Raw genomic sequence first — 15,374 nt, 5'->3', positions numbered from 1 at the left:
ACATATTCCTGTCTTAATTAGTGTCCCTTGTCCATGAGAGGTAGATGAATTGCCGGGTCTAGATTTCATGGGTTGGCTCTTCGGTGTTTGGCCATGATTTTGTATAGGTGCTGTTTTGTGTATCTAGTGTAGAGCTCTGAACATTGGTTCCTTTAGACTACCAAACTGCCACCTAGTGTTGGGTGTATTACACACCAGACCTTAATCTAAAGGCGCCCAAGAATAGTCTTTTCTATTTCATCATCTGGGTAGGAGAGTGCTGGCTTTAAAATGAACCGGTGCTTTACGCTTTATAATTTTCCTTCATAGTTTCTCAAATACACCAGTCACATAAGGAATGAGAAAGTTTATTTGCCTCTTTGGCTTTTCTCCATCACTGGACTGAGTTTAAGCTTGGAACCAAATATTTCAGCTGCCTGAAATAATCTGTTCCCCCTCCATAACATGGGAACAAATTCATTTACCAGCAAGTCTTTAACTGTGTTCAATCTTCTCATCAACAAGAAATCCTGTAAAATTGGTATTATTTGTTCTTTATTTGCCAAAATTATGAGAGGGTAACCAAATATTTCAAGTGCCTGAAATAATGTATTCCCCGATGGGAACAAATTCATTTACCAGCAAGTTTTTAACTGTTTTTATTAATTTCATTGTGAAGAATAAATCCTATAAATTTGGTAACATTTGCTCTTTATTTGCCAACATTATGAGGGGGGAACCAAATATTTCAGCTGCCTGAAATAATCTGTTTCCCCTCCATAACATGGGAACAAATTCATTTACCAGCAAGTCTTTAACTGTGTTTAATCTTAACAATAAAGCCTGTAAATTTGGAGACATTTGCTCTTTATTTTCAAAAGTTATGAAGGGGTAACCAAATATTTTAGGTTCCTGAAATAACCTGTTCAACTCTTTTTGTTGGTAAAGTTACTTACCCAAGTAACTTTAGCAAATAACCATCAAATGTTACCAAATTCACAGGATTTGTTTTTGATGAAGAGAGGATTCAACACAGTTAAAGACTTGCTCATAAATTAATTTGTTCCCATGTTATGAAGGGGGGGACAGATTATTTCAGGCAGCTAAAATATTTGGTCCCCCCCAAGTAACTTTGGAAAATAAAATTGGTACTTTGTAATAAAGTCTGACTTTGAATTTGCCAGGTCCCTTTTGAAAAACAGAATGTAGAGCTCGGCAAGGTTTTTAATCTCACTAAATGATTATAAATTTAAATTTCAATGAAATTCACATCAACATACAAATTTTTAACAGCTGCGATTTCTAGAAACAAAATTAAACTGCATGTACTCTGTGACTACTATCCATTGTAGCTCTTTGAAGGCAAAGCATTTGGTTCTCCTAAAACAAAGGAATCAGATTTGAGGATGTTTCAGTGATTTATTAAGCAAAAACAATTACATTCACAAATTGATCTTAAAACGTTAAATGGCAAAACAGTATTCAGAGTTCTATTGTGTACTTTGATAACATGCACTTTACTAGGTAAAATGTATTCAAATGAAAAAGTTTGGAAAAAAGCTTGCATAAATAACAGGAAGATCAACATAGCTCATTAAAAAAAAAAAATCTAGATTCTATTACCGTAATATAAACAGATGTGAATTTGATTTAATTACAGGTATACACAGCATTTCAGATTTGAGTCCTACTTTTCCAGAGTCAGACAGCATCTGGATCATCAGAGCCAAGACAAAGCATATTGGCAAGACCTTGGGATAGTCTCTGATTTTCATCTGCTGAACCCTCTACAGACCCAGGCTTTTCTATTTTTAAAGTACCTAGAGAGGAATCTTCTGCTTCTGCAGAGGCACCGACATCTAAACCAGGAGTAGCAAATCTCAGATTAGCATCTTCCGTTGGTGAGACACTGGAGGGTTTTTCCTTTGACAGTCTCAGTATCTGCATAATATCAATCTTGCCTGTTGCTGTTGCTGTATTGCTTACCGGCAGTTTTATCCCTTTTCTTACAACAAAGTCCTGTTCTTCATTGTCACATTTTGATAAGCCAAATGCATCAGAAAAATCACCAAAGCCATCAAAGGTTGATTTGGGTAGCGAATGTAATCTGAAGATAGGAACATCAGTTTCAATATTTGAATCATCATCGTCATCATCGACATCACTTGCACTGGCATTGACCTCTCCAGTTTTCACCTTAGGTCCTAAAAAGCTTAACTTTGGCATTTTGAAATGTGGGAATCTGGACTTCTCAACATTGGCATCTACACCTGGAGCGTTAATGTCAACTTTGCGTCCTTCCACCTTTGGTCCATTCAGTTCCACTGCAGGAACAGAAATGCTGGCATCAGCTGTAGGACTGCTCAAGTTAACTTTGGGTGCATCAATTCCTGCATTTGAACTTGAAAGATCAAGTGCTGGGACCTTGAAATGAGGCATTTTGAAGTCTCCAAGAAGTGGATCTAACTCTAGATCTGGTGTTTTTATCTGTCCATCAGGTGCTTTAAGGGCTAGGTTTGGTGGGTTGGTATGCAAATTTGGAGATTTTATTGTGACATCAGGTACTTCCAGTTCAGTGTTTGGCAACTTGGCATTGAGATCAAACTTTTGGCTTTGCAGTTGTGTTTTGGGTGCCTTTAGATTCAGGTCTGGTGTGTGTATTTCACCTTCAATCTTCGGAGCTGAGAGGTCAAGATCAGGGCCAGAGAGATCAGCATCTAAATCAATATCAGGACCGTTTACCTTCGGTTGAGAGAGTGACCACTTTGGCATTTTCAACGTGGGAAATTTGATCTTTCCAGATGGAGGATCAATGTCCATCTCTGGTTTCTCAATGTCAACATCAGCGTGAGGTAAATTCAGACCAATGTCTGGTGAGTTAATTTTACCATCAATCTTGGGAGCTGAGAGATCAAGACCAGGACCAGAGAGATCAGCATCTAAATCAACATCAGGACCGTTTATCTTCGGTTGAGAGAGTGACCACTTTGGCATTTTCAACGTGGGAAATTTGATCTTTCCAGATGGAGGATCAATGTCCATCTCTGGTTTCTCAATGTCAACATCAGCGTGAGGTAAATTCAGATCATAGTCTGGTGAGTTAATTTTACCATCGATCTTTGGAGTTGAGAGATTAAGATCAGGGCCAGAGAGATCAGCATCTAAATCAATATCAGGACTGTTTACCTTCGGTTGAGAGAGTGACCACTTTGGCTTTTTCAACGTGGGCAATTTGATCTTTCCAGATGGAGGATCAATGTCCATCTCTGGTTTCTCAATGTCAACATCAGCTTTAGGTAAATTCAGACCAATGTCTGGTGAGTTAATTTTACCATCAATCTTGGGAGCTGAGAGATCAAGACCAGGACCAGAGAGATCAGCATCTAAATCGACATCAGGACCGTTTATCTTCGGTTGAGAGAGTGACCACTTTGGCTTTTTCAATGTGGGAAATTTGATCTTTCCAGATTTAGGATTAATGTCCATTTCTGGTTTCTTAATGTCAACATCAGCTTTAGGTAAATTCAGATCAAAGTCTGGTGAGTTAATTTTACCATCGATCTTGGGAGCTGAGAGATCAAGACCAGGACCAGAGAGATCAGCATCTAAATCGACATCAGGACCGTTTACCTTCGGTTGAGAGAGTGACCACTTTGGCTTTTTCAACGTGGGAAATTTGACCTTTCCAGATTTAGGATTAATGTCCATCTCTGGTTTCTTCATGTCAACATCAGCGTTAGGTAAATTCAGATCAAAGTCTGGTGAGTTAATTTTACCATCGATCTTGGGAGCTGAGAGATTAAGATCAGGACCAGAGAGATCAGCATCTAAATCAACATCAGGACCGTTTACCTTTGGTTGAGAGAGTGACCACTTTGGCTTTTTCAACGTGGGAAATTTGACCTTTCCAGATGGAGGATTGATGTCCATCTCTGGTTTCTTAATGTCAACATCAGCTTTAGGTAAATTCAGATCAACATCTGGTGAGTTAATTTTACCATCGATCTTGGGAGCTGAGAGATCAAGACCAGGACCAGAGAGATCAGCATCTAAATCAACATCAGGACCATTTATCTTCGGTTGAGAGAGTGACCACTTTGGCTTTTTCAACGTGGGAAATTTGACCTTTCCAGATTTAGGATTAATGTCCATCTTTGGTTTCTTAATGTCAACATCAGCCTTAGGTAAATTCAGATCAACATCTGGTGAGTTAATTTTACCATCGATCTTGGGAGCTGAGAGATCAAGATCAGGGCCAGAGAGATCAGCATCTAAATCAACATCAGGACCATTTACCTTCGGTTGAGAGAGTGACCACTTTGGCTTTTTCAACGTGGGGAATTTGATCTTTCCAGATGGAGGATCAATGTCCATTTCTGGTTTCCCAATGTCAACATCAGCTTTAGATAAATTCAGATCAAGATCTGGTGAGTTAATTTTACCATCGATCTTGGGAGTTGAGAGATTAACATCTGGTGTATTCCAACCCGCGTCCACTTCAGCTTTTGGGCCATGACCTTTAGGTTTTTTCCATTTCTGATGAGGCCAGTTGATTTTTCCTGAGGGGGCATCAACATCTGGAGCTGTGAGGTCAGCTTTGGGAAGATTCAGTTCAGCTTTGGGAACATTAATATCACCCTCAATTTTTGGAGATGCAAGATTTGCATCTGGTGTGTTTAGATCTCCATCTACTGCCAAGCCTTGAACTTTAGGTTTCTTCCATTTCAAATGAGGCCAGTTGACTTTACCGGCTGTAGATTCTACATCAATGTCTGGGGTGTGCACATCAAGGTCTGGGCCTTTAATATCTGCCTTTGGCAGATTTAGATCAACATCTGGGGGATCAAGCTCCCCCTTCACCTTTGGAAGAGAAAGGTTAACATCTGCAGGATCAATATTTGCATCTATATCCAAACTATCCTTTGAGCCATGAAATTTTGGTTTCTTCCACTTTAAGTGGGGCCAGTTGATTTTACCAGAAGGGGAATCAACATCTACCTCAGGGCCTTTAATGTCTGCTTTGGGAAAGTCAATATCGACATCTAAATCCCCATCAACCTTTGCCATGGGCAGATTGGCATCAGGTACTGAAATTTCAGCATCTAGGTCAGTATCTGGTCCTTTAACTTTGCCACTTTTCCATTTTAAATGTGGCCACTTGATTTTGCCTGAAGGTGCCTCAATATCAGCATTGGGGGCTTCAAATTTTAGGTCAGGGTCATTCAAATTTACTTTTGGCTCATTGAATTCCAAATTTGGCTTATTAAAATGTGACTTTGGAGTCGATAAATTGAGATTTGGTGCGTCTACCTTTCCACTTACAGATGGAAGATCCACATCACCAGAGACATCCATTTCTGTTTCTGGTGGTTCAATTTTGGGCAATTTGAAGTTTGGCATATTGAACTGTGGGGCCTGGTATTCACCTGATTTCAAATGTGGTTTACCAACTTTCAAGGATGCATTTGGCATCTTGACTTTTGGAGCCGACACACTGACATCAGGTGTTTTAAGCGAGCCGTCTACATCTGCTTTCATATCTGATCCTGATAGTCCTATAGACGGCATTGTGACTGCAGCACCAGCATCGGCCAATGGCTTATTAAGGCTGAGTTTGGGGAGGTCTCCGGTGAGAGAGGGGCCAGTTATTTTACCATCCACCCCATGTTCAGCATTTAGCCCTCCACTAAAACTTGACTTTGGAGTTGATAAGTTGAGATTTGGTGCGTCTACCTTTCCACTTACAGATGGAAGATCCAAGTCACCAGAGACATCCATTTCTGTTTTTGATGGTTCAATTTTTGGCAGTTTGAAGTTTGGCAATTTGAAGTTTGGGGCCTGGAGTTCACCTGATTTCAAATCTGGTTTATCAACTTTCAAGGATGCATTTGGCATCTTGACTTGCGGAGCCGACACACTGACATCAGGCGTTTTAAGCGAGCCGTCTATATCTGCTTTCATATCTGATCCTGATAGTCCTATAGACGGCATTGTGACTGCAGCACCAGCCGATTGCTTATTAAGGCCGAGTTTGGGGAAGTCTCCGGTGAGAGAGGGGCCAGTTATTTTACCACCCAGTCCATGTTCAGCATTTAGCCCTCCACTATGGCCATTGAAGGAAACCGCTGGCAGGTCAGCTGATGAATCCAGTGAAAGACCTGACTTTAATAGCCCCTATAAAATAACAATATAAAAACATAGGTTAAGATATGACTTGCCAAAAAAAAGTAAATCTCAACTGTGCTTTACCATTAGTAAAGCACACACTACATTATTACCAGTACTAAAGAATTATTTTAATTTCAGTTTTATTTTTGTTGATAGAACTGAATCAATCTGGTCGCTTTTGCTCCTAAACAATAGTATTTACCTCTGTAGAGTTTTTCAGACCCAATCCTAACGAGTCAAGCCCAACACCAGCACTCAGGTCCTTTTTCGTCAGAACCTTAATATTGCGTTCATACGGCTTTAGGGTCTCCAGGATGTTACGTACATCACTTTCGTCGAGGCCGCTTAGACTTATCGTGGCTCCGACAATATCCTCCTCTGGAACAATGAGTAAAGAAACTGATTAGAGATGCAAGTTTAAGTTTGTAAAACACACACACTGTACATGTAACCCCCATAAGTCTGTATATTTAATGTGTTGTTTTGTTAGTTCTTAGAATGTCCTGTATAGGGCACTAGACCCACATTTCTCCTGTGTCGGTACGAGAAGAGGAGTAAGAAGAGGGGAGAAAAGAAATGGCAGACTAAGCACATTTCAGCAGAAGTAGAGAAGTTATTGTTCATAAGTGCTGCTGTGATATGAAAGAAATCTGTTTATTTTGAACTGGATAATGTACAGTCTGTTCTGATAGTTCTCCGGTGATTTTGTTGTTTTATTTTCAGCTGCTTACTTGCGCTGAGTTTCTACCTAGCTGGAGCTAACGTTGCTCAGTTTTTTTCGAACTGGAAAAAAAAACAACAACCAGAGTATAAAGTGTCGCTCTGTAAGCAGCATAGCTCTGCGAAATGAGATTATTTTATGGTGAAGTGATGTCCTTAAAATTTTTTTCATTCCACAAACTATTTGTTCATGAACATTTTCAAAACTGACAACTTATGTGCACATTGACTGAACTGACTGACCGAACTGTTATACTGAAGGACTAACTGGAAAATGTAATTTCTTTGCTGAAATGAGCTTTAAAGCTACAATTTAGAACATTTTTCTGAATATTAATTTGATTTTTTTTTTTATAAGGGTGGACAATTTAAGTTTTATACCTTGATTTTATTAAGGTAATTAGTGTTACCTGGATTTTCTTTTGTGTGGGAAAAGAAAAATAAACTTGAGTTGTTAAAACTTATATGCTTATCATCCTCCTGTGTGGCTCTAGAACAAAAGTAACTTTCCTACTGAATGTATTGCTAATTAAATTAAGTAGTGGTTACATACAGAATATTCATCTTTTAGTTTGCAGGTCTGTAGCTTACCTGCTTTTAGGTCACTTTTGGCAGCAATAGTGTTCTCTGCATTCCCTTTAATGGAGAGTCCTTCCCCAGAGTCATCTAGAGCCAGGCTTCCTGAAATGCCTGCACTCTTGCTTTCTCCGTTCTGTGAACAGTAAAGGTAAAAAAAAAAAAAAAGAGAGAGTGAGGTGTGTTTATAGCCACATCTTTATCATTACTATACATTTCTTTACTTACCATTTTTTTGTATTTATGCCCTCATGTCACAGAATGAACGACAAAATGTAGTAGAATCAAAGAAATCTCACCCTAAAAGAAAGCATAGAAAAACCTTTGTTGGATAAACTCTGACATAGAAGCACAACAACAAAAGCTGAATTCAAATCTATTTTACCTTTAAATCTGAGCATGCTGCTAAGATGATAAAACAGAGTTTCTAATCTGGTTTTATATTCCAAAATTGCTGGGCTTCCGTGTGAAGCACTGCTGAACATGGCCAGGAGTAGCCATGTATCGGTTTAATAATTTAATTAGAGCTATAGAGTCTTTCATGTTAAATGGACATCATGAAAAGCTTGGACCCGCTAGCAGTGACTGATGAAGGTTGATGCAAACAGTCCAAACTGTACCTTTAAAATGAAAATAAGTTGATAGAGATTCTGAAGGCAATGGATCCAAAAACAAAGTAAAAATCCAGCAAGTTGCAGATATTTCAGGTAGCGACATCCTGCTCAAGTTTATTTTTTGTGGGGGGGTTTTTTTTTTTTTTGAGAAGCTATAAAAATTTGCCTGACAGAGAAACACCCACATTCATACTGTCTCACACTTCAGGAATCCAAACGCTCTGCCCGGTTGGGTGAAGGGAATGTGTCCATCCAAACCTGTCGGTTCAGATGCATTCTGGCTGACACACGCAAGCAGCCCTCCTGCCAACCACGCCTCACCGTTTTCACACGTAAACACCGATTCTGTGCAAAGGTGCATTAAACAACAACAGTCCAGGTTTGAAGCATAGCCATGCTAGATTGCAAAAGAAATTTCAAACATGGAAAAAAGAAAAAATCAAAAATCAAGGCTGATTCATAGTTCTGAAACATTTTATTTTTTTTAAACTTTACTTTGACCAACATTAACCTCAGATATACTGAGATAAACTGAGTGGAATATAAAAAACCATGAAGAAATTAACTATGGTCTAAAGCTGGTCACTACAGCTTTAGAGATTTTCGTTTTGTCCCCAGATGCAGCGGCATCATTCATTTCTAATGAAATGTCCAAATAGAAGGACGTCTTCTAAAACAACTCTGACTTAAAGAAAACCACTGGGTGTGAGTCTGATCCGCAGAGTCACGTGCCCCGTCACTAGTTACCCGGACAGCAAAACAAGGCAAAGCGTAATCCAAGATGCAACGCAGCACACAAACCGATTTTAACCAGAAACTGCAACATGAAAACCACAACGATGAAAATCTTAAATGAGTGTATGGACCACATCTGTGTTTTGAGCTACAAGTGGAGACAGTGCAACATCTTTCTAATTCCTCCAAATCACCAAACCCCTGGTGTCAAATGAGTGAGGCCTCAGAGCTGCATAATTTAACCCAAATGACAAAAGAATAAGCTTTTAGTATAGATGCATTTACCATAACTTACATCCATTTAAACCAAACTACAGGCCAGTTTTATACATAATTGTACACCTTTAAAAAATATAAATAAAATATAAATCTTGTCACCATCGCTCAAGTAAAAACTTTAGGGACTCACCTAGTAGCGCTGCCAGAGTTGTCCACTCTTCCGGGTATCACTGCTGCTTTGTTGGGATGAGAGGAACTGGCCTGTTAAATACCTGCAATCACCTGGGAGAACGAGTTGGACAGCATCAGGACCGCCCCGTTCTCGCGCCCTCTTTCATTTGCAAAAAAGCACAGTTTCCTACACACACACCTTTTAGGCTGGTCTCTTAAGCAGCCGAAACCTAAGATAGAAAGTGTGTCTAAGAGAGAGAAACATACCACTCCTTTCTTAAGAGAGAACAAGGTTTACAGATGGGAACAAATGTCTTAAAGCTTTAAGTTTCTCTTTTTTTTTTTATCCCACTAATTGTATTGGACAAACGGTGGGCTATAGATTTGCCAAATCTTTCCCGTTTAGAATTTATGTCTCACGGTTTAAAAATTATACATTATACTAAAATACTGTCTCTTCCCTAGATAACTAAAAGCTGTTTTGAGTGTACTTTCAGTGTCATTCATTTCAGACGACCACATTTTAACACCTGATTGGCAAAGCTTGTACGCCTGTTCCTCCTATTGAAATGATCAGCATTTATCACAACAGTAAAGGAGACATTGTTTGATGGCTTCAAGCATGCAGTCTGGAATCTTCACACTACTTGAAGCCATGTAAACAATTCTGTACCGTGTTCAAAGTTTAAGCAGACATACTTGTCATAGAGATGTCATTTATAAAAGTATGCATTTGGTTCATGATTTGAAAAATGTTACATGTTTCAATTATAAATGTAGGAGATAAAAAAGCAGCACATTTCTTGTCTGATGTGAGGATGAGTTAGGACATCTGGATCATTTTAAACTACTACAGGTGATGCTGAAATATCAGGGCTGAAGGGAGAATATTCCGATCTGGGTTAGGATTTCATGACGAAGAAAATGAAAATCTAAAACTTTTTTTTTTTTTTTGCTCGTCTTGGACCACAAACAGTCCATAATCCAAGATGGTTATCTTGGAAGCCTAACGTTTCTCCGTCTCTGCAATCGCGTGAAGTAGACGTGTACAACATCAGCTCCCTGGGTTCAGATGTGAGCCGACTCGGTTCTGAGAACATTTACTGTACAATTCTCTGGAGAGTAAAATCCCAGTTTTCTATCAGAATCCCCACCTGATCATTTAGATTTTAGAGTTTGTTAAAGGCTATAATGAAGTGATCCTCAGCACAGTCCAGTGGAATATAGCGTGTCGGCAATAAATCTGAGCTCATGCAGTGAAGCTGCAAGAGAAAACCCATCATGTACAAGTTGGACATTTTATTTAGCCATTTTTGTTTTAGGAGCTGATCAAAGAAGCCGTGCAAAATTCTTGGCAATTTCATAACTAAATGAGTCATTACCCAGCCCATCCAGTAGAGAAGTACAATGCGATGACTGTTGGCAAGAGAAACTAACCAGGGTGTTGTCTGTTCAGGATAATAGCTAAAGGATGAGCAATTGTAGCTAGAATTCCTCATGGGGAGAGGTGGACCGAGTGAGCCAGAACCTTAAAATCTGCTGCCAATGAGAAGTGTGGAAATGAAAGCTTGCATTAGTTCTGACTTTAGGTTCATCATTCTTATACCGGCACAACAAGTGTCATAGAACAATAACTTATGTTGCAGCAGAAGCCCTTAAAAATAATATGTGGTTTTGAATCCAGTTCAAAAGTAACCATAATGACACAACAACTTGAAAATGCCAGCTCCGTGCTCAGCTGACCCCCTTCTTTAAAGATTAAAAGTTGGGGGGGCTGTGGCAGCGCAGGGGCAAAGCATGGCCCACGTATTGAGGCCTGACAGTGGTCACAGGTTCAATTACTGGCCTGGTGACGTTTGCCGCATGTCTTCCTCCTCTCTCATTACCCAGTTTCCTGCCAAACTACTTTCAAATAAAGGCCACTAGAGCCTTTAAACAAAACCTTAAAAAAAATAAATTAAAAGTTGTCTGCAAATCTGAGAAATTTAAAGTCTTTAAGAGAATATTTTCTCTCAATGTTTTTTTTTTTTTAACTCATTCTGCTTTGATCCCTGTTGAAGTAATTACATTTCAGAGATGGTGATGCTTTTCTCCAAACAAAGCACAGGCATGAGCCTGTTAACACAGAACAGCTTTACAAGACGTGGAAAGCAAATCGCTCAGAAGAAGAAGCTGTACCATGATGAGACGCTACCTAGGTCTGCCCTGACATATTCTCGGAAAATTCAAAGCTAATGCATTTGTTGATCCAAATCCAGGCCTGTTTGGGGGTAGAGAAGTGATGTGGTGGGAGGAGGGGATAGCAGAGAGGTAAGATTTGAGAGTGAGGTTTGGGGGGGGGGTTTTAACAATGTGAAATGACAAGAACAGACTTACAAAACCTGCAGAGGACCTCAGGAAGGTGCAAACCTGGGAGACGGGTGGATGTGCCAAAGACTGAAATGTCAAAAACCAGCTGCATAAATTACAACACTACAGGCAGGAACTAATTACTGGAGTAGAAACAGGTGAGTGATTGCACTGATGAATGACAGCTGGGAGGGAACATGAACAAGTCGACTCAAAAGAATCAGAACAAAGAGCTCGAACTGAAGGTGACGACTAAACTCAGTCCAGCCGATCATGAAAATGTTACAAAATGAACAGTAGCCTCCAAACCGAAACATCCCGTCTGGGCTCCATGCTACCCCCCCAGAACATCAGCTTGTGTGGCCCAACTACTGTCACGTGCTGCCTGGCTGAGAACGAGCTCATTGTTTTCAAGGCTCGTGAAAAGCAGCACACTAATACAAACAAACCCAAAGATATGAATCAAAGCAGTCATTCCGTACCTGCCTGAAGAGCCTCAGTGGGGATTTTGGTTCAAGAACAACAACCAGACCAAACAGCAGCACGAGACAGCGGGCTGAGCCGGTTCGATCCAGAACCTCGGAGGGACGGACAAATAAATGCTGCTGCTGTGTGAGCACACAGTTCAACACAGCAGAGTCAAACCGACAAAGAAGGTTTGTCCTTTATCTGCAGCTAAAGATGCAGCGCATGCTGTGGACATGACCTGAGCAAGTCTGTCTTTCACTTCTGGCAAATTCAGCCAAGCTCAGCTGCTGATTCATATTAAATACTGATATTAAATATTAGTATTTAATATAAAAAAGTGCCTGCGATGGACTGGCGACCTGTCCAGGGTGAACCCCGCATTTCGCAAGAAATGACTCGCTGGATAGGCACTAACCTGGTCCTGACCCCACTAGGGACAAGGGTGTACAGAAGATAGATGGATGAATGTAAAAGTGCAAAAAAAAAACAGAAAAACATGATTTTATTTTTTTGGTCTTTCACTTTGGCACTTGTGTAAGCTATAAACCCTTATGGTAAAAGAGTTCCACAACACTAGAAATAAAAACCAGAAAGGTCAGCCACCTCATAGCTGCAGCTGCTGGACGTAATGCAAATGATCAACCGTATGCCTTTTAAATGCAACATGAAATTCAGCTATTTGTATACCCAGTTTCTGTCCTCCCGTTCCTTCAGGTCCTGCCTTTTTTTTGGAAGCATCACCCATAGCATGATGCAACCTCCACCATGTTTCATTCAGTGATCTGACCCAGACCGTTTATAACATCTAGCGGTTTATCTGACCGGTGAACGTTGTGGGTGGATCCCCGAGTCTTCACAGCAGTGGCATCGGAGTTGGACTGAGCAGAGCCGAATAAAAACACATTCCACACTTTTCAGATTTTTATTAGCAAATGAAAATGCAAACCAACATGTTGCTTTCCTTCCACTTCAGTATTATGATCTTTGATATGACGGTTTATCAAATGAAATCCCATTATAAATCCATAGATGTTTCTGGTTCTCATGAGAAAAAAATGTAAAAGGACCAAGAGTAAGAATATCTTTTCAAGGTGTGATATTTAATTTGCCCGGTAGATAATAGCTGTCATGTGTTGCTTCATGAAGAGCTATGTTAATGCCTGAACTTTGGGTGTCACCCCAGTTTAACAGAAGTTAAAAACAGAACAGTAAGGTGGGTTTTGTCCTACAGAGAAACTGCTTTCTTCTGACTGGACAACATAAAAAAACCACAAAGACTGAAGCTTAACTTCTTAAACCTGACCCAATGAAAAAAAATAGAAAACAAATGAAGAAAAACAAACCAAAGCGATTAAACATGGCCGTCAAAATTGCACACGTCTTAAAATCGATTTGCGCAAAGTAAAAGTTTTGTGTGGATTTGTGATGAGCAAGCCGAGCGGTGCAGAGACTGCAGGTGCTGGTGGGGATTCTGTTTGCACATGTCTTAGCTGCCGGTTGCTTTTTCCAGAATCACACAGAAAAGAAGAAGAAGGGGGGAAAAAAAGTGGTTCTATGATTCACGTTTCCTTCGCTAGCTTCCCTTCAGGTCTTAACTTGTGGCCTTTAATGAATACCTGTGGAGCAGCATGAAGCAGCGCTGGGGTCTGTTACACAAAACACACACTCACACACACCAACTTTTTTGCTACAGTGCCAAATACATTTTCAATATCTCTCTAAGCTGTATGCAGGTTTTCCTGTCCATTCACTCTAATTCAGACTTGGCCTTCTGCTCGGTTCAAAGTAAAATTCCTGCATTATCAGTGCTTTGTTGCAATACTGCGTGACGGCGGGGAGGTTGGAGAGGGGGGAGGTGCGCTGCATACTTGTTGATAGCTCACTGCAAGCACATTGTCATTCCGGTACAACTGCTAAGTGCTACCTATCGCAACACAAGGTATGAGGAGAATGTGCAGCAATGTGAGTGCCATACATGCCACAAAGCGGCACTGAAACCAGTTCTGACGCAGAAGTGAAAAATGCCAAAACCTCCATAGAACTCAACTCATCGGAGGCTGCACCTCAAGACAGAGTTCTTTACTGTCCTGTGGAGAAAAGAAACACATTTCAGGGAGTTTTATTAGCACCACAAAGTTAAACAACAATTAGGGAAGCAATTTGCAGCAAACATAATGTGCATAACAGAGAGCTGTGTAAAAACCATATGAACAAAAGCAAATCAAATATCAGCAGACAAAGACAAAACTTAACTCTTTATTTTATATAGGTCATCTTTCACAGATAAAAATAAAATAAATAAATCTGCGTTTCACACAAAGAGAGCAGAAACACAAAGAAATAAAATGTGAATAAATAGACCCAACTCTTGCAGTAACAGCCTCCTCAGCGTCCCAGTGGTCTGCAGAGGTATTGGAAGAAGATTTTCCGGCGCAGTCCTCTTTCTTTCGGTCCAACAAAAGTTCAATAAGGCTGATGCACTGGATGGGGAGCCATGGAAACCCATTCCAGAGCCTACGGGTATTCTTCACTACTCGTTCCAAAGGCAGCTTTGGTGTGTTTTGGATTATTTTTTTGTTGGAACAAGTCTTGACCTGCTGAAGTGGACATGCTGACATTAAGGAGAAGGTGACAATTTTGGAGGCGTTTCTTTGTTATTCTTGTCTCCTTTGTGCAACACACACTAGTCTGACTTAGCAAAGAAACAGTCCCACAGCATGATGCTACTCCTACCATGCTTGACAGTTGGTGTTCTTAATCTCGAAATCTTCAAACAGCCAGATCATGGAGCTTTTCTCTAGAAAGCCTTGGGCTTGTTGGTGCCAACTGCTTGAATAGCAGTTGGCACTGCTATTCAAGCACCTGATTTCAGAGGTCTTCCTTTCTCCATGAGTCCAGCATGATGGAAAACATTAATGATCAGTAATCATGTGGTCAGTAACCCTGTTTCACTAACTCTGTTGGTCAAACAGCTTCCGATTCATGGCAGATTTGGGGTTTAGTGATCTCTGAACATCCTGGCTTCCTCTCATCTCAAGAGTGACAGTTTGGGTTTCAGGGCTTAAGTTTGTCAAAGTAATGAGAGTCGTATAAGTTGTCTGGTGTATTTATGTTGGAATTGACAATTCTTTAGGGAAAAGCTCCGAAAGTCTTCCTCAGCTTTTGTACATCTACATTTATCCTTAGACCTTCACTGAGTTCCTTAGACCTGAGAGCCATGTAGAAAAAAAACCTCAATGACACTTGGACACTAATGAAAATTTTTTTCATAAGACTGAAAGAATTTCTGGACCTTCAGTCCAGTTCAGTGACAAATTTGGTAAACATATGCACAATTCTAATCTAATCTGTGTGGATGATATCAAATCTAGAATA

At 40.1% G+C, this 15,374-nt stretch overlaps 1 protein-coding gene across 1 annotated transcript; it reads right to left on the bottom strand.

The window, feature by feature from the left end:
• Positions 1-1,378: 1,378 nt before the first annotated feature.
• LOC114137967 (neuroblast differentiation-associated protein AHNAK) lies at positions 1,379-9,293 on the bottom strand. The gene is made up of 5 exons (XM_028006841.1): positions 9,202-9,293; positions 7,672-7,743; positions 7,459-7,579; positions 6,350-6,525; positions 1,379-6,153 (listed from the first exon to the last, which is right to left on the bottom strand). Exons 2-5 carry the CDS (start codon positions 7,672-7,674, stop codon positions 1,681-1,683), a joined length of 4,773 nt encoding a protein of 1,590 aa, XP_027862642.1. The 5' UTR covers positions 7,675-7,743; positions 9,202-9,293; the 3' UTR covers positions 1,379-1,680.
• Positions 9,294-15,374: the final 6,081 nt, after the last annotated feature.

This window comes from Xiphophorus couchianus, chromosome 22 (genome assembly GCF_001444195.1).
Source record: "Xiphophorus couchianus chromosome 22, X_couchianus-1.0, whole genome shotgun sequence".
Classification (NCBI taxonomy): Eukaryota; Metazoa; Chordata; class Actinopteri; order Cyprinodontiformes; family Poeciliidae; genus Xiphophorus; species Xiphophorus couchianus.
The sequence above is the reverse complement of the archived record's forward strand: the minus strand, read 5'-3'. Positions and strand labels throughout refer to the sequence as shown.